This window comes from Schistocerca piceifrons, chromosome 7 (assembly GCF_021461385.2).
Source record: "Schistocerca piceifrons isolate TAMUIC-IGC-003096 chromosome 7, iqSchPice1.1, whole genome shotgun sequence".
NCBI classification, from domain to species: Eukaryota; Metazoa; Arthropoda; class Insecta; order Orthoptera; family Acrididae; genus Schistocerca; species Schistocerca piceifrons.
The window spans coordinates 318,004,871-318,031,786 of record NC_060144.1 but is presented as its reverse complement, the minus strand read 5'-3'; the positions used below and the strand labels follow the sequence as shown (position 1 = coordinate 318,031,786).

Here is a 26,916-nt window from a genome sequence, read left to right as displayed (position 1 = left end):
GACCGGTGGGGCAGATACACGCCATCGCCATGACGACTCTCAGCCTGCATCTCCTGGTCCTGGCCGCCACAGTCATCGCAGCTCAGGTGAGGAACTCTGTCTCTGTTTGCTCAACTCCAACACTAGCCATGCGATACTGCCGCCGTTTGTTGCGCTGTCCCGCGTGGTGAGACGCCAGACTCCTTTGCGCCAAATGTTCGCATGTCTGGACGACTTCGGTTCTCCACACTGTTGTGACCAGACGAAACTATTGGGTTAGTGCATAAGATCGTAGCGTTTTTCGGTGAGTTTAACAAACAAAACAGATACACATAACAGAAACTTTAGTCATCGATCGTACACTACTGGGCATTAAAATTGTTACTCCACGAAGATGACGTGCTACAGACGCGAAATTTAACCGACAGGAAGAAGGTGCTGTGATATGCAAATGATTAGCTTTTCAGAGCATTCACACAAGGTTGGCGCCGGTGGCGACACCTACAACGTGCTGACATTAGGAAAGTTTCCAACCGATTTCTCATACACAAACAACAGTTGCCCGGCGTTGGCTGGTGAAGCGTTGTTGTGATGCCTCGTGTAAGGAGGAGAAATGCGTACCATCACGTTTCCGACTTTGATAAAGGTCGGATTGTAGCTGGAATCGGTGGGTTCAGGAGGGTAATACGGAACGCCATGCTGGATCCAAACGGCCTCGTATCACTAGCAGTCGAGATGACAGGCATCTTATCCGCATGGCTGTAACGGATCGTGTAGCCACGTCTCGATCCCTGACTCACCAAATGGGGACGTTTCCAAGACAACAACCATCTGCACGATCAGTTCGACGACGTTTTTAGCAGCATGGACTGTCAGCTAGGACACCATGGCTGCGGTTACACTTGACGCTGCATCACAGACAGGCCTGCGATGGTGTGCTCATGACGAACCTGGGTGCACGAATGGCAAAACGTCATTATTTTGGATGAATCCAGGTTCAGCATCATGATGGTCGCATCCGTGTTTGGCTACATCGCGGTGAACGCACATTGGAAGCGTGTATTCGTCATCGCCATACTGGCGTATCAATTGGCGTGATGGTATGGGGTGCCATTGGTTACACGTCTCGGTCACCTCTTGTTCTCATTGACGGCACTTTGAACAGTGGACGTTACATTTCAGATGTGTTACGACCCGTGGCTCTACCCTTCATTCGATCCCTGCGAAACCCTACATTTGCACTACCGCATGTTGCAGGTCATGTAGGGCCTTTCTGGATACAGAAAACGTTCGACTGCTGCCCTGGCCAGCACATTCTCCAGATCTTTCACCAACTGAAATCGTCTGGTCAATGGTGGCCGAGCAACTGACTCGTCACAATACACCTGTCACTACTCTTGATGAACTGTGGTATCGTGTTGAAGCTGCATGGACAGCTGTACCTGTACACGCCATCCAAGCTGTGTTTGACTCAATACCCAGGCGTATCAAGGCCGTTATTACGGCCAGAGGTAGTTGTTCTGGGTACTGATTTCTCAGGATCTATGCACCCAAATTGCGTGAAAATGTAATCACATGTCAGTTCTAGTATAATATATTTGTCCAATGAATACCCGTTTATCATCTGCATTTCGTCTTGGTGTAACAGTTTTAATGGCCAGTAGTGTATATTCTCCTTCACAACCTGCAACAGTCTTCCAACACTGGGTTAGCTTTTCGATTCCCTGACCGTAGAATTCACGTGGTTCTGAGACGAAGAACTCGTCGAACCACTTTCGGAGTTCATTTTCATCCGGAAGGGAAGTTCCCTGAAGTTGTCCGTTAGAGATCGGAAAAGAAAAAAATTCTGAGGGAGCAACGTGAATAAAGTTGATGCGAAATGACCTACCAACCAACTCCTCTTTAGCGTTTTTTGTCAGTCTACCATGTTGCGAGCGTGCCTTATCGTGGAGTAGCATCACTTTGCGCAGACTTCCTGATCGTTGTTCCTGTATTGAATCTGCAAGACGTCTCAGTTGTTGACAATAAATGTCAGTAGAGATGATTACCCCTCGTGGAAGCAATTAGTAGTACACCACACTGTCACTATTCCACCAGATGAATAATATTACATTTGTGGATGCATGCACGTCTTTGTGCAGGGTGTTCCTGCTTTGTTTGGGCTTAATCATCCCTTTCTTTTACTTAGCATGAAGACAACATTTCTCGTCACCAGAAACGATACAGGACAGGAATGTTCGGAGTTTTTCATGAACTAGTTGACGAGCAAGCACAGGTGCACGTATGGCCACCCTCTGACTTTTCTGATTTTGAGATTCAGATCTCCTCCATTGTATGAAAATGTTTGACGATGGTGGAATGATCACACTTCATCACATCTGACAGTTCTCAAGTACACTGATGTGGATTGTTGTGGATTAATGCGTTTAAGCGATCTTCATCAAATCCCGAAGATCTTCCTGAACGTGGAAAGTAACTGATGTCAAAACTGTTCTGCTTGAAACGAGAAATGCCGCGCGGGATTAGCCGAGCGGTCCCGGGCGCTGCAGTCATGGACTGTGCGACTGATCCCGGCGGAGGTTTGAGTCCTCCCTCGGGCATGGGTGCATGTGTTTGTCCTTAGGATAATTTAGGTTAAGTAGTGTGTAAGCTTAGGCACTGTTGACCTTAGCAGTTAAGTCCCATAAGATTTCACACACATTTTAACATTTTTTTTTTTATATAACGAGAAAAACATTTTCCTGCCTTGCTCTGTCCAACGGCATTATCCCTATACACGGCGCAAATTTTATTAGCTGCCTCCGCTGCTGTCACCCCTCTACACAGCTCAAATAGAAGAATATGTCGGAAATGTTCTGGGTTCTCCATTTGGCACTCCATTTTCTAGCGTCCACATCTCCACTCACTGTCTCCAAATGAAAAAATGACAATATATAAACCAAAATGGCAACAGTTAACTACAAATAAAAAATGAAAATCGTTAAATAAACCCATATCAGCCGGAATACTAACATGAAAAGCAAAAACGTTATTAACTTATGCGCCAAATAAATACAATCGTCCGTCCACAGCTGCGGGTTCTTTGATTGCTCTGTGAGGAGGCTCATAACACTAGAACACATGAAGTATTAGTTCACTTTATCACATAAAATATTTGCCACACAAGTACTGAATAATCTACAATTGTGATGGACTAACAAAAAATCACTTCATGCAATCTATCACAAACTGTGCTCCTGAAGTACAACGTTCAACCGTGACAAAAGTGTATCTCCATCTGAAACATCACAAACGCTGACTGCTGAAGCTGAGGTCTCTAGTGGTACCGAGTTCTTGGATGCTCAACACTATTTTGACCACAGTGTGAGGGCGCTGCGGTATTGGGGGAGAGTCGTGGGCTTTAGGAGTGCCTCCTATTGGTAGTTGCGAATCGTAGCGAGCCCCTGTATATATCGGTGGCATCGATTCATGTTGCTGACTTTGCTGTGGTACCGCGATCTCTAGACGATACCACACACATCGTCTTTAAGAACGCAGTATTTCATACCTAGTTTACAAGTTCAGAGTGAATAATAGTGGCGAAATTACATAGTACTTATAGTCTATTTTATAATACGTATAGTATCAGTTACCACGCTATTCAGTCTGTACACCGGACAAGTTGTGAAGAAACCAAGGGAAATTAGGAAAAGGAATTAATGTCCAGGGACAAGAAATTCTGTTTGAGGTCTACCGATCGCATTGTAATTCCGTCAGAGTGGGTAATAGAATGGGTAGAATCTTGAAAAGACGATGTAAAATAAACATCAACAAAAGTGACGAGGATAGTGGAATGTAGGCAAATTAAATAAGGCAATTGTGATCGAACTTGATAAGGGCATGAGACACTGAAAGTAGTAGAGGAGTTTTTCTATTTGGGCAGCAAAATAACTGGTAATGGGTGGTGTAGAAAGAACAAAAAGTGCAAATTCGTAAAAGCAAGGAAAACAGTTCTGAAGAAGGAGAGATCTATTAACGACGAATAAGAATTTGAGTTAAGGTTTTTGTGTGAAGTATAATCCTGCATGGAAATGAAATGTGGACGATAAGCAGTTCAAACAACAAAGGATTAGAAGCGTTTGACATGTGCTGCTACAGGAAATGGCTGAGGAATAGATGGGTAGATCGAAAGACTAACAAAACGATACTGCATCTAAATGGGGGAAAAAGAAATTTAGTGCACAATTTGTCTAAAAGAGGGGATTGGGTGATAGGACACATCCCGACACGTAAAAGAATCATCAATTCGGTAATGGAGATAATTTCTGGGAGTAAAATTGTAGAGAAAGTCTGGGGCTAGACTACAGTAAGCAGTTTAAAATGGTTGTAGCTTGCTATAGCTACACAGGGATGAAGAAGGTCGCACAAGATAGACTAGATTCAAGAGCTGCATCAAACCAGTCTTCGTACTGAGCACCTCAACAAGAATAACAGCTACCACGTACTAAGTTGACGACTCATTTTGCAAATATTTTATGATTTTTGAGAACTATTGGTTACGAACATTTTTTCTTTATCAGATGGCTGTATTGCTGTTATCAGCTGTTGAATGTTTACTGTGACATGGTGCCCTTGTGTGGAGAACAATTTTGAGCTGTGAAATACTACAGATGGAAATAAAAATAAAAAATACACTCAAGTTAAAAACAACAAGAAAAATATATGGCCCGAGTATTTACAGTGAACTGTCCCAATTATCCCTGAAAACTAGCAGTTTCCGAATACAGCCATGGATGTCGTTGATACCCTTATCGCAATTTAACTGACATCTCTTCCCAGCTGTGCCTGATGCCCAAAGTAAGTAATGAACGTATTTACTCTGTAGCGTCTCTCTGTGCTGTCAGTGCATGTTAGAACACTCCTTGCTAGTGTGAGAACAGGTCGTTCAGTAATCATGTGATACTGGTGGCCCACCGTCTCGGAACGTTCGTGGTTCTGTTGGCAACAGCACTCACTAATGTGAAAAATGTATCAACGGCATTACCGAGAGGTATAACGCAGTGGTTGACACTCTGAACTGGCATTCGGGGGACGACGGTTAAAACCCGCTTCCGGTTGTCTTGATTTAGGTTTCCTGTGATTTCCCTAAATCGCTTAAGGCAAATTGTTCCTTCGAAATGGCACGGCCGGTGTCCTTCTCCATTCACCCATAATTCGAACGTGTGCTCCGTCTCTAATGACCTCATTGTCGACGGGACGTTAAAAGTGTCCTCCTCCTCTTCCATCAACGTGATTTTTTGCGATACACGGAAAACAGGGGACATTATACTGGACCATACATTTATCCTGCACTTTTAACGCTCGTTTCTCCTTGAGTTTTATTTTCATTTCGCATACTTCTAAAGTCAACATTTTTTTTTCACTGTGGCATGTCGTAGCATTGTAAAATTTCAAGAGCTGATTCGTAGGTCCCCATGCAAATGCAATGCAACGATCTGATTACTAACATAATTGTGGTAACTGGTAGCGGTAAGAAACAAAAACGTGTCATCAACTCTGTAGTTGAAAGCTGCTATAAGATCTATTTTACTGTACAAGCACGGTACTTTCAACATGTTACCTACTAAGAAAATAAATCTTGTGTATTTTGTTTACACGTGCGATTCGGCTACTTTTGGCCAAGCCTCAGTAGCAAATATCTGTTGCATTACATCTCTTTATTCATCCGTCCTTAATGCTATATGAACTATCTTATTAAAAGTATCCGGACACGCGTACGTACAGCGGAACTGAGCACAAGATGTCTAGAGAGGCGGACCAGGAAGTGTAAAAAGAAGCAGGGAGTATTCTGTTGTCAGTAGAGAAACAGTAACAGCACATTGAGTTGGTCAGGAGAGCTCAGTACGTTCGAACGTGGACTGGTCACTGGATGTTACCCCAGCAAAAGTTTCATCAGGGTCATTTAGACCCTTCTGAAGCTGCCCAAGTAGACTTTTGACGACGTGATTGTGAAGCGGAAACGCGTAGGACGACTACAGCTTGATTAAGACTAGGTAGGCCCCATGTACTCATGGACAGGGAGCGTCGAGCACTGTAGAGACTGGCTACAAAAAACCACATGACATCAGCGGAAGTATTCATTCGTGGACTAATGTACTACCAGTAGTCCAGACAGCAAAATGAGTGCAAGGAGTTAAAATTAATCAGGACGGAAGGTCGAGCAGTTCCTCAGAAGCCACACATTTCTATAGTCAATGGTAAGCGATACCTGAGATGATATAAAGAGCGTCATCACTGGACAGTGGATGACTGGAAACGAGGGATTTGGAGTGATGAATCGTGCTGTACGCTGTGGTAATCCGATGGAAGGGTTTGAGTTTGGGGGATCCTTCGAGAACGTTTCCTGCCATCATGTGTAGTACCAACTGTGAAGTAAGGAAGAGATGGTGTTACAGAATGACGGTATCGGGGTGTTTTTCGTGTTTTAGGTATGAGCGTCGTCTTTCGCTTAAGAAAACGCTAAATGCTGAAGGATATGGGCACTTTTTACGCCACTGTGAACTGTGTACTTTAGAGGAGCAATTCGGAGGCGGTGACTGTATCAGCGTGGTAATATTTCTTATTTCTTTTTTTTTTTTTTATTTACACGTCAAGTTCCGTAGGACCAAATTGAGGAGCAAATCTCCAAGGTCATGGAACGTGCCAGTACATGAAATTACAACATAAAAGTAATAACAGATAAAAATAAATGTTCATGAACCTGAAAAAAGTCAGTCTATAAGTTTAAGTAAACGCTATCAGCACAGTCTATAAGTTTAAGTAAACGCTATCAGCAATACAATAAGAATCAGCTTAAGTTTTCAAGGAACTCCTCGACAGAATAGAAGGAGTGACCCATGAGGAAACTCTTCAGTTTCGATTTGAAAGCGCGTGGATTACTGCTAAGATTTTCGAATTCGAGTGGTAGCTTATTGAAAATGGATGCAGCACTATACTGCACACCTTTTTGCACAAGAGTTAAGGAAGTCCGATCCAAATGCAGGTTTGATTTCTGCCGAGTATTAACCGAGAGAAAGCTGCTTATTCTTGGGAATAAACTAATATTGGTAACAAGAAACGACAATAAGGAATATACATATTGAGAGGCCAATGTCAAAATACCGAGATTCGTGAACAGAGGTCGACAAGAGGTTTGTGAACTCACACCACTTATTGCCCGAACCGCCCGTTTCTCAACCAAAAATATCCTTTTAGAATGGGAAGAGGTACCCCAAAATATAATACCATACAACGTACGCGAATGAAAGTCAGCAAAGTAGACTAATTTTCGTGTCGAATGATCACTCACTTCTGATACCGTTCGAATAGTAAAAATGGCAGTATTAAGTCTTTGAACAAGATCGGGAATGTAGGCTTTCCACAACAGCTTAGTATCTATCTGAAAGCCTAGAAATTTGAACTGTTCAGTTTCACTAATTACTGAATAGGTTTCCAGATATGTAAGTGTCTTGAAGATTCCTTAAGTAATAGGACACAGTACGTGTTCATTAGAGGCAAAGGTATCGTCAGGAGTGCCGCAGGGAAGTGTGGTAGGACTGCCATTATTCTCTGTATATATAAATGGTCTGAGGGACAGGGTGAGCAGCAATCTCCTGCTGTTTCCTGATGATGTACGGTAAGTGACTGTAGGAGGATACAAGACCACTTAGACCAAAATTTTATGTGGTGTTACGAATGGCAGCTACCTCTCAATGTAGGAAAATGGAGGTTAACGCAGGTGAGCAGGAAAAATAATCCCTAACGTTCGAATACAGCATTTTTAATGTGCTACTTGACATAGTCACGTTGATAAAATATCTAGGCGTAACGCTACAAAGCGACATGAAATGTAACGAGCGTGGATGGATTGTAGTGGAAAATGGCTACCTACGGTTTATTGTGAGAGTTTTAGGAGAGTGTCGTTCATCTGTAAAGGAGACCGCGTATGGCACACTAGTGCGATCCGTTCGAGTGTTTAGGATCCCCACGGGATCGGATCGAAGGAAGAGATCAAAGCTATTCAGTAGTGAGGTGCTACTTGTAGATTGGTTCTGGTAAATTCGATCAGCACGCAAGTATTACAAAGGTGCTTTGGGAACTGAAATGGGGATCCATGGAGGGAAGATGACGTTCTTTTAGAGAAATTCTATTGAGAAAATTCAGACAACCGGAATGTGAAGCTGACTGCAGAATGATCCTACTGCCGCCATCGTACGCTTCGCTTAAGAACCACGAAGATATGAGAAATTAGCGCTCGTACGAAAGCATGTAGTCAGTCGTTTTCCCCCTCTCTGTTTGCGAGTGGAACTGGAAAGGAAATGATTAGTAGTGATAAAACGTATACCTCGCCACGCACCGTATGGTGGCTTGCGGACTATGTATGTAGATGTAATGGTCCATTTCGTAAAGCAGCATCTGCGAGTCAATAGTTTGTGGACAATAACATTTCTGGAATGGACTCGCCTGCCCATAACCCGAACCCGAACCCAGTGGAAAACCTTTGAAATGAGTTACGACGTCGACTTCGCTCTAGATCCCAGTGTCCAAGATCACTACCTTCTCTGGTTTCAGCTCTTGAGGAAGATTCGGGTGCCATGCACAGTTTGAGCCTTCATAAAGGCGAAGGGTGCACACAGACCATATTAATGTCCACTAAAATGTATATAGATACTTTGGGACAGATAGTGTACGTCGAAAACGAACCGGATGCTGTTAGTTAAAGAAACAGGGAAGATTAGGATTTAATCCCCCGTCGACGATGAACTCGTTGGTGACAAAGCTGGTTCAAAATAGTTCAAATCGCTCTAAGCATTATGGGACTTAACATCTAAGGTCATCAGTCCACTAGGCTTAGAACTACTTAAACCTAACTAACCTAAGGACAACACACACATCCATGCCCGAGGCAGAATTCGAACCTGCGACCGTAGCAGCAGCGCGGTTCCGGACTTAAGCCCCCTAGAACCACTCGGCCACAGCGGCGGTAGTACAAGCTCACGTTGAGGAAGTAAATCAGCCGAATCCTTTCCAAAGCAACCATTCTGGTAGTTGGATTAAGCCATTTCGGGATGCTATTGAAAGCCTAAATCTGTATGAATAGACGAGTATTTGAAAGGCCGTCTTCGCTAATGCTGATCTGGTGCCTCATCACTGCGCCACCTCTCTCGCTCCTTCAGTGTAAATAACGTTGTGTTCATACAGTTGTTCTCATATAAACACTTCTGGAATGTTGCGAAACCTTATTCACATAGATAATTTTGCTTCTAATGTCGTCTAGTCTGAATATTGTCAGGTGAGGCCATTCCTTATGGCCCAATCCACATATTAAGAATACTGCTACGTGTTTATCACTTAGCTGCATTCACCCTGTGCCATATTATTTTGTGCTGCTTATTGTTAACAAAGCACTTTTTTCATATAAACTGCCAACATTAACCGACGTCTTCTTGTCTCTTGCAGGCTGCGGTGAACTGGAGTGACGTCAAGCCTATGAGGCAGCACGTTTCAGTGCCCGTCAAAGTCCTCAAGGGTGGTAAGTACAGAACACTGTGTTACACTAGATTGTAAACTCGCGCCTGATACTGGGGGAAGACGAAAGACTTTCTGAAATGGAGACGAGATTGTTCACTTGCTCATAGTCCATGACATGTACTTATACCACTTCACAAAACTGTATGCAGCAAGCAGGGGAGTAGGACCACGGTTTGAACTGAGGTCGGTGCTAGTACGATGCCAGCATATCTTTTAAAGACGATGCGTCATCCAAATTGGGTTCACATTAGACAATCGTGGTTTCAGTAGAAAAATGGGACAGAACCACTATTTGACGTGCATAACAATTGAAGGGCTGGCTAATGAGATAGACCCACATCAAAGCCGCATCCAAGGTTAACAAACGTGATTCATTACAGCCCTGGCCAACATTTGCGCTGCGGCAGCACAGTCAAGTCAGCTAAGCGCTCCAGCTTCCCCCAACAGTGCCCTGTTCGAGCAGCTGTGAGTAACAGGGCTATATGTTGAAGTCTACACACACAGATATCAAAAATTACTGGCCAGTATCCTTCCTTACAACATTTTCAAAAATCGTCGAGAATACTCAAGAGTGGTTACCGATCTCAACAGTAACGGAATATTTAGTAAATCACAGTGTGGATTTCAAAAATGCTGTTCCAATGAGACATCAATATACAATTTCACCGCAAACATAATAGAGTCTTTAACTAGTGAAATGTCACCAATAGGTATTTTCTGTTACTTATCCAAAGCGTTCGATTGTGGAAACCATGACATTATACTGCAGAAATTACAATTCTGTGATATAAATGGAATATAATATGAGTCGTTTAAGTCATATCTACAGAACAGGAAGCAAAATCTTTCTTTATACGGTTTAAGTGATTTAAGGAAGTTTCCCACTTCATCTAACTGGGGTGAAATTTGATTAGGTGTTCCACACGGTTCGATCATCGGTACCCTTCCGTACTCGATATATGTGAATGACCTCCCTTCTTATCTGAAACAAGAATCTAAACTGGCACTGTTTGCTGATGATACAAGCATCATTATTAATCCAGTAAAGAATAACACAAATAATGTCTTTGGAAAAGTTATAGATTGGTTTTCTGCGAATGGGCTTGCTCTAAACCTTGAAAAAACACAGTACATCCAAATTTCTAGTGCAAGGAGTCCAGTTCCTTCAATAGATATAAAACATCAACAGAAGTCGGTAGGCAGGGTAGAGCATACTAAGTTTTTGGGTGTACATATAGATGGGAATGTTAATTGGAAAATTCATATTTTGGATCTCCTAAAGCGACTAGATTCAGCAACTTTTGCAATCAGAATAATAGCTAATTTTTAGGATATAGAAATTAGCAAGCTAACACACTTTGCGTACTTTCACTCTCTGATGTCTTAGGCAAAATGTATTCATTGCTCAAAAGAAAGTGGTTAGAATAATGTGTGCGGCTCTTAGTCGCACGTCTTTTAGGAATCTGTTTAAAAGTTAAGGAATTGTTACAACAGCCTCGCAGTAAATTTACTAGGTAATAAAATTTGTTCTCAACAACACGGACCAGTTTGAAAACAACAGTGACAGTCATGATTATAATACCAGAAGAAAGAAAGACTTACACTATCCTCTACTTAACCTGTTTGGCACAGAAAGGGGTAAAGTATGCTGCTGTAAAACTTTTCGATAAATTACCACAGGAAATAAAATGTCTGAGAGACAGCAGTAATGGTTTTAAAAATAAACTGAAACCATATCTCCTTGACAACTTCTTCTGTATCATAGATGAATTCTTGAATAGGAATACATAAATCTATAGGTACAATATATGCATTTTGTGCCAGATGGGGCAGATAATAAAAATTTTAACGTTTAAAAAAAACTTGATTGGTGTGTGCATTTCTTATGCACTTGACACGTTCCACATGATAACGGTTACCGTGAGATTGAGCAATGGAACATGTAACTAACTGTCTAACAGGAAATGTAGGAAGACGTGTTTGCGGCACAGTGCAGTTACTTCTAACGGATCAATACTGCAGCATACTTTAATAAGCAGAAGCTTATGATGTGTGCCTACTTTCAACTTTCCATTTTTCTGCCAAACCAATAACTTCTATTACTTGAGTAAATAAATACATTATACAGTGTTAGTACGGTGGGCAGAACCACAAAAGGCATTACATACAGGCATTTAAAGTTACACTGTGATGTTTATAAACTTATTTCTGTTTTAGAACTGTATACATCTGAAACTATGGTTCATGTTACACGACGTTCAAAGTCGTCGCCATGCACTTCCTGGTGCATAGAAATATGGTACTGGTGCAATCGATGTTGATGTAGCATTTTCAGCACCGACGTTTTGAGATTCCCGATTCTCGCCCAGTTTGTCTGCTACTGATGTGCACCATCTGGTTTCCCCTTTCAAGCTAGACGAGTTTCGTTCTTTGTATTTTTTTCGTTTGATGCTTATTTCGTGAGATATTTGGCCCGGTCACTATCAATGGACCACCCTGTATAGAGGACAAAAGATATTGATAACCATGTAGACGTGTTTTTACCCTTTGGCAAGTGAATGAAAGCTATCGCAAAATTTCTAAATTTGGCCTACCATTCACCCCCCCCCCCCCCAAAAGAAATATATTGTGACAAAAAAGTAGAGAAGAAACACGCAGGCCTTCGAACTTCGACGAAATGTTTTTTTCTTGGTGAAGATGTTTTTCTTTTTGTTTTTTTCTGGGTTTTATTCTTCACTAAATGTGCTTGTTTTTAGGGAAAGCGACGAAAAATTTATCGGAAGTATTCTGAAATTTTCGCTGAAATATCCCTCCCCCCCTCTCCATCTCTATCGCCCCCTCTCTCTCTCTAAAAAAGAAACCATAGTCAACGTGCATCGGCTAGTATTCTTTACAGAACTAGTGAAATGAACACTGCACGGAAACCATTTTCCTGGTCCCACATATTTTCTGCCCTATATGCAATGAAAAGCGAAGTTGATTTACATTCGTTAAAACACCTCCCTTGGTGTTTAATTTAGACGCTAACGATGCATATGTTAAGCAACAATCTATATCAGTTTCGTGACAGTTTTAATTTTCCTGCCAGAGAGCAGAAAAGTTTCAAGAAGTACCAATCGAACCCAAAAGTACTATGATACGAAAGTGGGCCTTATACCATTTGACCAACGACCGCCTTGGCAATGTCTTTTCTCTCCAAATGAATCTGCAACAGACTGCAATCATCAATTCTTTGTTTTCCTAGGAAATATTAGATTGTGGGTGTGATACTTAAAAATAAGATTTTTGTGTTTTCGACTGTTCTAACGATTCTGTTTGGTCCGAAACGAATCCTGTGCCTCGACGTTTGACCTTGATTTTACCGTAATTGGAAGAGTAGTGGCGTGGCCACGTCCTCAAGAGCCACTATTGAGTGGCCCCCCACTAACATGCTGAGGTTCGTCAAATCGCTGGGTCGCAGGATCGGCCTCTCCTTGTAAGAAAACATTAGCTTTAGTGCGTACCAAGGACGAGTTTGTAAGCATGTGCATGTGTTATCACTGTATGTGTGGTGTGTGATTGGATTTCTTTTCCGTGCAGCTGGACGCATCACCAACGGCGAGGTTGCCACTCTGGGCCAGTTCCCGTACCAGGCTGGTCTCATCATCACTGTGTCTGAGGGACAGGCTTTCTGCGGTGGCTCCATCATCAGTGACACCTGGATTCTCACCGCTGCTCACTGCGCCGACCCGTGAGTATCATCACTATACAATTACTTCCAGCCACAGCCATTCTCAGCTAACTGGCCCAGTAGTTTTTTTTTATTTTCTTTTTTTATTAAGGAAACCCATAATGTATAGATACACCGACTGTTGCTATGTGAATTGCTTTTATTTTACTAACAGTTTCGGTCTTTCAGACCATTTTAAGGTACCTAAACATTAACACATAACGAAGCAGACTTAATGGACCAACATGGAAGAAATTATGATCAAGAATAGGAAAAAACATGAGATATTTAGAAATCCATCACAACATTGTACACACGTTCACAATATGATTTCCAGTGTACAAAAAATTTGCATAGTTTTCAGTAATTCTTGTTTTGTCCTCTTGAAGGTCATTACTAGGAAGATCTCAGTTTGCTTTCCACAAAAGACTGGCACATGGCAAATAACAGTATTCGGTCTAAGGATTCACGTAACTAATAAAGTATTGTGATCGGGACTCTATATTTACTGATGTAGATGACAATGTTCTTTGAAAAATATCGAAGAAATTAAGTAAATATTTAGCTGCCAATAGGAGAGAAACAGGAGTTATTTAATTTAATTGAGGAAGCGAAAGTACGATCACATAGGATACCAACCGTAATTTAAACGGATAGAGGATTTATTGATGGGGATGATGCAACATATTATCTTGGATGGAGAACCATCCATAGACGTAACTTCAGACATGTCCCTGGGAAGTGTCTTGAGACCCATGCTGTTCATCTTGTATGTTAACGATCCGGTAAAGAATATTGATGGTAACCTCGTACTTTTTATAGATGATCCAGTTATCTGTGCTAGAGTACTACCTGAAAAAAAATTGCACAAGTATCCAGTCTGATGCTGATGAGCTTTTAAATGGTGCAAGGATTGGCAACTAACTTTGAATGTTCATAAATATAAAACGGTGGAGTTCACGAACAATAGTAACCTATGGCTATAATATAGGATACTGGGAAAACTGTTGCACATTCGATTGAAAAAAGAACGCACAAATGACGACAGGCAAAAGTTGTTAGGAATGCGTGCCTCTGTAAAAAGATCGGTTCGCAAGGCGTACAGCAAATGATCTTGCCGACAAACCAAGAAAAGATTCTGGTCGTACATAAATCGCTAAGCGAGTCGAAGGCTTCTATTCACTCGCTCCTTTACCAGTCTGGTATGGCAATAGAAGACAGCAAAGGAAAGCGGAAGTTTTAAATATCGCGTTTAAGAATTCATACCTGAAGGAGATCCAAGTATGGAGAACATAGTAATAGGCGTCCATGGCGTAGAGAAGCAGCTGAAAGAATTGAAAACAAACAAGTCGCCAAGTGCGTGTGGAATCCCAATTCGGTTTTACAGAGAGTGCTCTACGCCTGGGTTTCACAAAAATGCTATATTCCAAGGAACACCAGTGTTCCACGGGAAGTGAATAAGTGCTCCGCCAAAAAAAAAAAAAAAAACAAATAAAAACATGACGTTTTTTCGACATTTTGAAGATGTTAATTATTTCTTTTTAATTTTATTATGATTTCCGTATTATTAGTTACGATTTCAAATTGAACTAATCACTAAATAAAACTAGTTTTTTTCATTTTTTAATTTTTTTTAACCTTCAAAATAAACAAGGTGCTTCATCAAAGTACCAGGATTCTCAAAGTGTTCTGTCAGGGGAAAGGTTTTGGAACACTTGCTATACACGAAATGGGAAACAACAAATATTTCAGGAGTGCATCCCATTTAGTGGTATAGCGTGAGTCACATGTTAATCTATAATACTGAACATCTAAAACGGCGCACGGGTCTTATTGCAGGTAGCCAAACTAACAGCTTCCAGGAGCAATAAAATTTGATTGATAGTATTCCATACAATCACTGACCGAATTTTGAAATTTGAAATGTTTAAGAGGTATAATCTTGTTTTAAAGTTTAACAGAATATCACAACTATTGAAGTTAGAAACTGTGTTTACGTCTTGAGGCAACTCTAGGCGCGCAAATTACCCTGACTACAGTCATCCAGTGTTTGATGATGAGACCACTTAGTGACTTCCAATGTATTTTACACATAATTCCAAATCTCTACGGAACTTTTTCTCGCTGGTACGTGCCACGAAAGAATGGAAGGAAAACGCTGTATCGCTTACTACATTTTCGCTGAACGCACAGTAGAGCTTCAACATCAGGGATGACAATTTTATTCATTACTTCTTCACTGCAAACTCAGTTCGCAAACATTTTGCAGACAACATCCACATATAACATTGAATGTATATGCAATATTATATCATTATAAAACGCATAATTCAAAAGAGTTCAGGAGACTGGTGACGTAAGTATTGAGAGATGTGAAGAACTAGCTTTTCTTAAAACAGCTGTATTAATGCTATTTTATACATGCGAGTTCGATTCTTTAAAGAATCGGGTGTGGACGTGAGCTACTGGTGATGTATCCTAAACGCAAATATTTGTTCTGATTATAACAGTACCAGTAAACCCCAGGTTCTTTAAAGAATTGAAGTCTTGTATGAAACAGCTTCAAACGTTTGATTACTGTGTTAAATATTTTACATCAAGACTATAAGCGAGAAAAAGTTTACAATAGGCTTTAAATTACGTTTAATTTTTTTGTAATTATTAAGTGCTCCCATTATCAAACACTGGATCGGTGTACTTTTGGTAATTTGCGTCCGTCTGAAGCAAAAGCTAGTTTTTCACGCATCTACTGATCTATGATTCGTACAATGATGTAATTTTGCGAGTATATTCAGTGGTGTAGATGGATACTGGTTGCAAAACATGTTCCGAGTAGAGCTAGTAGTGAAGAAGTAATAAAGTAAAACGTCATGACTGATGCTGAAGTCTTACTGCAAGAACAGGGGAACTATGGTAAGGGATAAACTCCTTTCCTTTCATCATTTTGTGGGGGCTGTCAGCGAGAAAATGTTTCATAAATCTTTGAAATTGCGGTTAAAGTTTGCTGGAAGACTAAGTGTTCACATTCTATACTGCAGGGTGAATATAATCGTGATAATTTGCGCATAGTGAACTATGCTGCCTCGAGACAATCGCAGTTTGTAGCACTTGACTAACTGTCTTGGATCTTTAACGTAAGATCGTACCTCTTAATGAGTAAATTGTGATGACATTTCAAATTTTTTAATTCGGTTGATAATTACATGAATTGTTGAAAATTATATTTTTGCTGCCTCTGCAAGCAGTTAGATAGGCATCCTGCAACTGAAATTGTGAATCATGAACAATGAACTGTGAGTGATGAAACGGTTTAGTCAGTAATATATAAGGGGGGAGTGAAATGAAAGTCTAACACCCACCACAGCAGGATCATGGAGTGGTTCCATTCAAAAGTAATTAAGGCATCTATCCCACTGGGAGAAGAGACCATCAATTCCTGTTTCGTAGAACGCAACCACTCTTGCACTTCCTCGTCCGACTGATGCCACATTCCACGCATGTCTTTCTTCAGCTAGCAAAAGACGTGAAAATCACTCGGTGAAAGATCCGGGCAATACGAAGGATGTTGTAATGTTTTCCAACCAAATCACTTAAGCGTTCGTTGTCTTCGTGTGGCAGTGTGGAGGCGGCCGTTGACATGCAACAGGATGATTCTGTCCGACGGTATTCCTGGGAGCTTTGTCTTTATGGCACGTTGCAGTTTCTGCAAAGTGTCTTCGTAGCGCATTGATTGTGGTTCGACGCTCGAGGAACTCGACGAGCGGAGGGTAACTGCAATCGAAAGACGAAGTTATCATGACCTTACCGGAACTTGTGTGAACAGATTTGGATTTCTTTGGCAGGGGAGATGTGTGATGTTTCCACTGTTGGCTTTGCCGTTTGCCCTCGAATGATGTCGTACGGGATCAGCCTGTTGCATGATAATGTCCGCCTCCACATTGCAAATTGGACGAAGGCTACGCTTCAGCAATTAGATTGAGAAACACTGCAACATCTTCCCTACAAACTGGATCTTTCGCCGTCAGATTTTCACATCTTTGGTGAACTGAAGTAAGGCATGCGTGGACTTGAATTTCAGTCGGATGAGGAAGTGCAAAAATGCATGAGGTTCTGGATCCTTCAGCGGCTAGCTGCATTCTGCGAAACAGGAACTGGTTCAAATGGCTCTGAGCACTATGGGACTTAACATCTGAGGTCATCAGTCCCCTAGAACTTAGAACTAATTAAACCTAACTAACCTAAGGACATCACACACAACCATGTCCAAGGCAGGATTCGAACCTGCGACCGTAGCGGTCGCGCGGTTCCAGACTGAAGCGCCTAGAACCGCTCGGTCACACCGGCCGGCTGCAACACGAACTGATCGTGGCGTTTCCCTGTGGGATAAATGTCTCAATACGAGCGGTGATCACTTTTGAATGGAACCATTCCACGGTCCTATTGTGGCGGGTGTTCAGTTTCCATTTAACTGCCCCTTATAGATACTTCAGGATTCGTTTTTAGTTTTTCAACAATCGCCGAACTGTGCACGGATAATACACTAACAGGATAATCAGCGCCCTGGTATTCGAAAGCTTGTTGTACTGTAGAGTATAGTGATGGTTTAATGATAATACAGCGCACTGATTAAGTCTCTCTGTTTTTTCTGTCTTTTTTAGTGTACATGCCTGTTGCCCTTTATGGGATCTACAGAATATGACGAACGAATGACTGAATGAACAACCGGTTTTATAGCGGCCGCCACGCTTAATCCGCCTCTGGCGTACTATGCTTGTTGACAAGTTCTCTGTGTTGTGTTGCAGGGGCACGCTGTTCGAGATTCACCTGGGCGCTCTGTACGTGCGCCAGGAGGAGGCCCAGCAGGTGGTGCTCTCGAGCACGACCAAGATCGTGCATAACAGATACATCGCTAGCCCGCCCTCCAACGACATCGCCCTCGTACAGCTACCCAGCGCCGTCACCTTCAACGGTGAGCACTCCCACAGTGACAGGTGCCGTTGCGCTCCAGTTCAGACGCACGTCGGTCAACGCTATACGACTACAATGAATAGCATAGACAGTTGCTGCAAGAGGTCCGCAGTTTTAACTCTACAGTATAACCTAAAACTACGGACCTATTGAAGAGAGAGTCTCTGCCTAGTAAAACTGAATGATTAACCGTTTTCTTAGTGGACACTGTCCATCGACTTACCTGTTACAATCCATTTAGACAAAATTAATTTTGCAGTTAACTAGAACACAAATTATTGCTATGTGTTTTCACTTACAATGTTCTGCAGTTCTACAGCAATCTCATGCAGCAAAAGACACTGAGGTAGGAAAATTCATGGGGTACCTCGTGATAAAGTGTCGGACCTCCTCTTGCCTGGCATAGTGCAGCTGGTCGACATGGTATGGACTCAGCAAGTCGTTAGAAGTCGCCTGCAAGAATATTGAGCCATGCTGCCTCTATAGGTGTCCCTAAATGCGAAAGTGTTTCCGGTGCAGGATGCTGTGCAACAACTGATCTTTCGATTAAGTCTCGTAAAGATTCGACGGAATTCATATCGGGCGTTCTGGATGGTCAGATCATTCGCTCGAATTTTCCAGAATGTTCCTCAAACTAAAGACGAACAATTGTGGCGCGGTGACATGGTGCATTCTCATCCACAAAATTCTATTGTTGTTTGGGAACATGAAGTCCATGAATGGCTGCAAATGGTCTCCTAGAAGCCGAACAGAATCATTTCTAGTCATCGTTCGGTTCAGCTGGACCAAAAGACCCAGTCCATTCCGTGTAAACACAGCCGACACCATTATGGAGGCACCACCAGCTTGCACAGTGCCTTGTTGACAGCTTTAAAGAAACTCCAATTGAAAATGATACAAGGGTTCAATCATGGGTCCCCTTCAGTTCTTGATACATTTGAACGACCTCCCTTCTTATCTGAGACAAGAGGCTGAACTGACACTGTTTGCTGATGACACAAGCATCATTAGTAATCCAGTAAAAGAAACTCCAATTGAAAATGATACAAATAAGGTCTTTGGAAAAGTCATTATTTGGTTTTCTTCAAATGGGCTGGCTCTAAACTTTGAAAAAACACAGTACATGAAATTTTCTGCTGCAAAAAGTACAGTTCCTTCAATAAATATAACACATAATAGAAGCCAGTAGACAGGGTAGAGCATACTAAGTTTTTGGGTGTACATATAGATGAGAATCTTAACTGGAAAGTTCATGTTTTGGATCTTCTAAAGCGACAAGGTTCAGTAACTTTTGCAGTAAGAATAATTGTCAATTTTGAGGCTACAGAAATTAGTAAGCTAACATACTTTGCATACTTCCACTCTTTGATCTCATACGGAATAATGTTTTGGGGTAACTCAACATTTAGACAAAAAGTATTCACTGCTCAAAAGAAAGTGGTTAGAATAATGTGTGGGGTTCATAGTCACACATCTTGTAGGCATATTTTTAAAAGATTGGGAATTCTTACAACAGCCTCACTGTACGTTTACTCACTAATGAAATTTATTCTCAAGAACATGGACCGGTTTAAAAAAACAGTGACATTCATAATTATAATACTAGAAAAAAGAAAGCCTTACACTATCCTTTACTCAACCTATCTTTGGCACAGAAAGGGGTAAAATATGGATCCATGACTTCGTGGGGTCTGCGCCACACTCGAACCCTACCATCAGCTCTTACCAACTGAAATCGGGATTCATCTGACCAGGCCACGGTTTTACAGTCGTCTAGGGTCCAACAAATACGGCCACGAGTGCAGGAGAAGCGCTGTAGGTGAAGTCATGCTGTTAGTAAAGGCGTTCAAGTCGGTCGTTTACTACTACATCCCATTAACGCCAAATTCTGCAGCGGTGTCCTAGCGGATACGTTCGTCGTACATCTCACACTGATTTCCGAGGTTACTTCAGGCAGTGTCACTTGTTTGTTAGCACTGACGACTAAGCAAACGCCACTGTTCTCGGTCGTTAAGAGAAGGCCGTCGGCCATTACGTTGCCTGTGGTGAGACGAATGCCTGAAATTTGGTATTCTTTGCACACTCTTGACGCTGTGTATCTCGGGATACTGAATTCCCTAACGATTTCCGAAATGGAATGTCCCATGTGTCTAGCTCCTCATTTCCCATTCAAGGTCTGTTAATTCCCGTCGTCAGACCATAATCACGCCGAGCATCGCCTGCCCTATTGAATATTGTGTACGTGATAGTACCGCCATCTGTGTGTGTACATATCTGTGTCCCATGACTTTTACCACCTCAGTGCATAACTAGTATAGATCACATGATTTTCTTCCCTTGCCGTCCATTGTCACAAGGAGAGTCGTTGCTGCTGTTAATCTCCTTTGGGAGGTGTGCTGCAATGTGAGACAAGGAGACTTCTCTCTGCCTACAGAATACATCCAGCCTGTGAACCTGCCCAGTAGCAGTGAGCTGAACAACAAGTTCGTCGGAGCTGAGACGACCGTCAGTGGATGGGGACTGGAGAGCGACTGTGAGTACTCCTCTGATGGTAACCTGTGTGTGTGTGTGTGTGTGTGTGTGTGTGTGTGTGTGTGTGTGTGTGTGCGCGCACGTGTGCGCACGCGTGGATAAACGTGCGTGGTATGCAAGTATAATAATGTAAGCAAGACTTAGGGCTCTCCTTTGTTCTCGCGTTGCTTTGCTAATGAAACAGACTCCTGCTCCTGAATCAATATTTACAATCACATCACAATCTGGTCGCGCAAACGAACAATAAATGTTACCATCACTTCTTGTAGTTTCTCAACAAAAATGGACTCAGATGTAATTAGATCGCCGATTCAAGCTCGCCCAGTGTGGTGAGATGGTTCCGGTAGATATTGTCTTGCAATGTGTCTCACAAAAAGTAGCCACAAGGTGTCAGATAGGGCGAATATTGGTGCCAATCCATCACTGCGCCAACGAATCGGCAGTAGACAAACACAATGACATTCCCGATGCATTCATCTAGAAAGTGAAACATCTGTTTGGTGCGATATGGTCTGGATCCATCTTGCGCAAATCACTCAGTACGTGGTTGATCCTCCAACGCTAGCGTCCTCTGCTGCATACCACAGCCCAAACAGTAACTCTCTGAGAATGCAATGGTTCCGCTTCACACAAATGGAGATTTTCGGTACCCCAAAATCACCATTTCTGTTTATTCACGACTCCGTTCAGGTGGAAGCGTGCCTCATCTGTGAACCAGATGCAGCCAACATGAAAATCTTAAGTAGCAACCATTCTGAAGATGTGGTTCGCAAAGGCAGCCCTATGTCGCACGGCACAGGTATGGCCTGGTGGCTTTGGGTTTTGAATGGACACATATGTAGGCTCTGTCTCGGTATGTTCTGCGTGCTGGAACGGTTCAGACCAGTCTTTTCTACAGTCCTTCGGACGGATATCCTCGGATTTTGATAAACAATTCCAGAAACCGTGATGACATGTTCAGGAGCAACTACAGTTTGCCCGGGCCAAAAATCCCTCTTAGATGATGAGCCACAGTGCCTGTCCACTGGAATCCGGCGAAGAGCTTGCGAATAGTTTTCGTATCGAATCCTTTTGGAACATTAAATCCTGTTTGCAAACTGTGCCTTGTTGTCGTAGGGCTGTGTTCTAACCTATGGTATTCCAGTACCAGAAAAAACACGTTGTTCAACGGAAGAAATGACTTCAACCTCTTCCTTCGCTACACTAACCCCCTTTCACGTTTCAACTGCAGAACTGATCGCTCTTAGCTGTGGTGCACTACTTATAACCACTACGTATTGCGATTACAACGCTATCTGTTAGCAGCTTTTCTGTATAAAGTTCCTACAGCTTTCACAACGAACATCCCGTTTGTTGCACTTGTCTATCGATCTTAGCTTTTGGGATATTTAATACTGAAATCAGGGACTTGTCCGCTGGACATCCTTAATTATTCTTTAAGTAATAATTCATATATTGCTGAAAAAATGAAAACAACTTTTTTTTCAACATCTACTGTTGGTATTCATCTTTACTTTTTCGGCATCTTTAGTAAAGATTATCGCAATATGTGTGCACTGATATTCTGTACAAATACTGACAATTTTATGTCTTTAACAGATCGATTGAAAATATTCGTTACAGGAGGAAAAAGCATTTTGGGAGGGTGCGGTTGCGGACGGCGACTAAAGTTTCAGCAACAATTTAGTGACTCACGGTCCATAGGTAGTATTTTCTGCGCCACTAGACAACTATGCTTCTATCATCAGTTTTCGACCTCTATATATCATGCCTCACCCAATCCTCTTTCTTCGCTACATTCCTTTTTCTCTCATCGTCTCTGAATGACTCGCATACTCGCAGTCCATATGGTATTTAATAATATATTCCTTGTTGTATGTCGCAACAGCACTATTTGTTCCCAAGTGTAAACTGTAATACACTATGTCTATCTGTCTTTAACCTTTACATGGGTTATGTCCGAAGTGACCAGACTGTTGGTGCAAATGCAGCAGATACTAAGGACAGGGGCGTGTTTATAAAAGTAACCAAAGTCTGCTAAAAACTGTCGTGGACATGATGAAGCCGTCTTTAAGAGATTTGTGTCCTACATAGTTCTAAAGAGAAGTCTTCATGATTGCACACAGAATCAGAATGAGATTATGAGGCAATATAGTTTTGACCGGAATTCTGGTCCTCATATACATGGAGCTTCTTTGCACCGGATGTCGTAGTTGACGTCGCCTCCTCCCACACAGCGACTGCACTGCCAGTAGCAATGTCCCCATTTTCGCAAGAAACTGTCGTAGATCTGTTACATTTTCTAAGTGCCCTGCCAATAAAACGCAGTCTTTGGTTATATTACCCCACAACATTTTCTCTGTGTTCTTTCCAGTTTAAGTTCTTCGTAACTGTAATTCCTAGGTATTAATTTGAATTTATAGCCTTTAGATTTGACTTATTTATCGCGTAGCCGTAGTTTAACGGATTCAGTTTAGTCCTCATGTGGACGACCTCGCACTTTTCGTTATTTAGGGTCAACTGCCAATTTTCGCACCAAACACTTCGTTTTGCAACTTGTTTTGATCTTCTGATGACTTTACTAGTCGCTAAACACAGCGTCATCTGAAAACAACCTAAGACGGCTGCTCAGATTGTCTCCCAAATCGTTTGTATAGATAAGAAACAGCGAAGGGCTTATAACACTGCCTTGGGGAGCGCCAGAAATCATTTCTGTTTTACTCTATGAATTTCGGTCAAATACTTTGGGAGATGGCTATCAGGGTCTCAGGAAATCCTTCCTAGTCCTCCCCGACGCTCGTTTCTTCACTGCTTCCAGAAGGTTGTTGTAGGTGGGTATTCGACCGTGGCGCGTCTCGTTATGTTGATGTAAGACCTCTTCTTCTTGGTTCTCTCTCAGTCATGTAGGGTTGCAGTTCATAAGCTGATACTTCAGCAGTCGGCGGGTCCAGCTAATGCCGCAATTCCTCATTCCTTATTGCATTACGCTCAGCGGGAGTACACAGTTGCCATTTTCGTGTTGCAGCATCTGAACAGATCAGCGAGGTTCTGCGCTACGCCGTGGCACCTGTCATCAGCCACCTGTCCTGCAACCTGCGCTACTTCTTCCAGATCAACGACGACATGCACATCTGCACGTCCGGCGACAACGGCGTCAGCACTTGCAACGTACGTATACACACACAACACACAGGGAGTAGAAAAAAATACGTGTACAAAATTTTAGTGTTTAGATAAGGTAAAGAGAAACACTAGATTTGTGTGGCACGACACAGATGCTTCTTTCCCCTGCTAAGGGCCATTAGGGCTTTAATGTTGTTGACGGTCAGAGACAGTGTTCAGAGTGCTGTGTGATGAATACTGTTTCAGAGATATTGGTGAGGATGCCGCCCGTTTACATTAACGCACAACTGGTATCGGCGTTCTGGTGACTGTCTAACACGGTCGTAACAACCAGGTGTTTCACGAAAACTGCCTGCAGCTTTAGCCGAATGGGCAACCCGTTCTTATGTGGTGTCTATCTGTGTGTTGTACAGCAAATTCTTCTTCTTCGCCCACAAGAGAAAATCCAGAAGAGTGAGGCAACATCTCTAAAACAATATTCATCACACAGAAGTTTGAACATCGTCTCTGAGTATCACTAGAGTCAAAAATTCCATGAACTGCTAGCGGGGAAACAGATACATATGACATTTTTGTTACATGAAGAAGTGTTTCTTTTTATCTCTTCTGCACACACAAAAATAGTATATACGCAGGTTTTTACATCCTTGCACGCGGAAATACGCGTGTTTCTGCTGCTATAAACGAGATCGTACAGAATCACTCGACTATCTATGTCCCAATGAGACACAGAGAAATTACCACAATCTGAGTAGTATACAGTTACTTCCCTTTGTCGTCATACTTTTTTTTCATTTAACATTTACATTGCTCCTCTAGGGGAGGCGGGCTGGCAGCGTCCATTTTGCTGCCTTCAGCCTTTGATTGAAAAACAATCACATATACAGATAAGAACAAGAATAAAAGCAATATCACAGTCTTGAACAAGAATAAAAGCAATATCATAATCTTGATGGAACGGTTGTATGTACGATCTGATGACTTCTTAGGGTGATGGTGCTCTGCGTTCCTACTAACATTTCCTAGGTGATGAGTTTAGGCGTGTATAGAACTGAAGACTAGGTTATATGAGGAACGGTGTGGGTCGATTATCGGTAGGGATCAAGGGATGGGTGTCGGTACTAAGGGGCGGAAGGACTTCCGTTATGAATGGGAACGATAGCCTTGAGTCTTTATTTGAAAAGAAGGAATAAGTAAGTTCCGTACGATCGATACAATGGTAACGTCTCAAGAATGATGTCTTGGTCTTTGAGGGGAAGATGCTTGAAGTTACCCAGGAAAAGTGCATGGAGTGTGTGAAGATTTAGGGAAGGTGGGACTGGTGAGAAAGGCGAGGCAGCCAAGTACGGTTCCCAATGGTGGAGGATATAGCAGGTGTAGGGGGTTTGATTTTGAGGGGAGGCATAGGACTGAAGATACTTCAGAAGTTAATGATTTGGTACGGGATACATGTGGGAAGGGTAAAAGAACACGTAAATCGAGGCGGATTGTGCAACGCTCAAGGTCTCGGAAAGAGTGGTAAACATGGGAGAGGCAAAGAGCCATGCAGTATTTGCATAGGGGAGGATGGAATCGATGAACGACTTTTAGGTATGTAAGACTGTAGACGGATTTAATCTCAATATTGGGTTAAATCATGAGTACGGCTGGATGTATTTTGGACTATTAGTAGGTTAACTTTTCATCGAAGATTAGGTCAAGGTATTTGAGTGCTTTGGTTAGGTATTTGAATAGTTGTAGATTGTGAGGTAAAGGTCTAGTGCGTAAAGAGCCTGGGTGTTCTTTCCTATAATTATTCCCTGGATTTTCCAAGACTGATGAAGAAGTACTGCCAGCATTTGCACCAGGAGATGCAGTTTCTGAATTCAAATAGAAGACAATGGAAGGAGCAGTGACGAGATGGAACCTTGGCGAGTGGGTTTAGTTGATTCTTACACAGGATGGACAGTTAGAAAGTATGCCATAAGGCGGACGTAACTGACTGGAAGCACATGTCTGTGGAGTTCGCACAAAATTCCATCTGTACACAGACATAGGCTCTTTAAATGTATACAAATGGGAAGGGCAGTGTCGGCTTTTCTTGTGTTGGTGCTGACTGAGATTGAATAGGTTCTCACACAAAAATGTGCTATAATATATTTTATTCGTATCTCCGCTAATAAAGAATTATAAGCGTGCTCCCCTATGCTTCTCTTTGAATCATTCAATACAAGTATCAGGCAATGTAACTCGAGTCCGTACTATTATTTATATACATTGGAAGTGAAATAACTTGCTGCACTCTGTTCGGTTCATTGTTCTAGGCATGATGAAAAGTTCCGCTGTTACCGTCAGCTGATGATGATTACATAATTGCTGCTTCAGCTATAGACTAAGCACTCCAGCGAACTGTGACCCTCTGGTTAAGCTGCTGGAGGCTGTCCTTGCAGCAGCATTGTGTATACACGAGAGACTGCTATAGTACGAGGTGTTATCGACGATTAACAGACAAGGCAATGAGTCGTCCCTAAGCTTACAACTACGATGCTTTTGTAATCCTATTCATTTTCATTTATTCATTTAAATCTGGTCTGTAACGTAATCAAGGCGGAATTTTGAACATTTCATGTAACAACACGTTTTGTGCATTGCTGGTACGTCCTATATCTGTCTCTCTCCGAACCAATTTCCATACAACACATTTAATTCCTCTATGTGTGAAGAATGTTTCCTGAAAGTTTCGCCACACCTTCTTGTCGCACCCTGTATAAGTTAGTTGCCTTCTGTACCTCATTGCTACTACTCTCCGCGTGAACGTCTGCATTTTCCAGTCCTCTGGTAATCTCTCCGTCTGTGTGTACAGGGCGACAGTGGCGGCCCACTGGTGATCTACGAGGACGACGGATCGGCCACGCAGATCGGAATTGTGTCCTTCGGTATCATCCTTGGATGCGAGGTCGGCTGGCCACCAGTGTTCACCCGCGTCACCAACTACATGGACTGGATCAGCGAGAACAGTGGCATCGCCATCAGATCATAGATGCGCTTTGCTCGTGTATTCTGTGTGAATCAATAAA

General features: G+C 42.3%; 1 protein-coding gene across 1 annotated transcript; it reads left to right on the top strand.

The window, feature by feature from the left end:
* Positions 1 to 29: 29 nt before the first annotated feature.
* LOC124805649 (brachyurin-like) lies at positions 30 to 26,916 on the top strand. The gene is made up of 7 exons (XM_047266215.1): positions 30 to 86; positions 9,457 to 9,529; positions 13,108 to 13,258; positions 18,040 to 18,206; positions 20,640 to 20,738; positions 23,763 to 23,905; positions 26,703 to 26,916. The coding sequence occupies exons 1-7, from the start codon at positions 30 to 32 to the stop codon at positions 26,877 to 26,879; spliced, it is 867 nt and encodes a 288-aa protein (XP_047122171.1). The 3' UTR covers positions 26,880 to 26,916.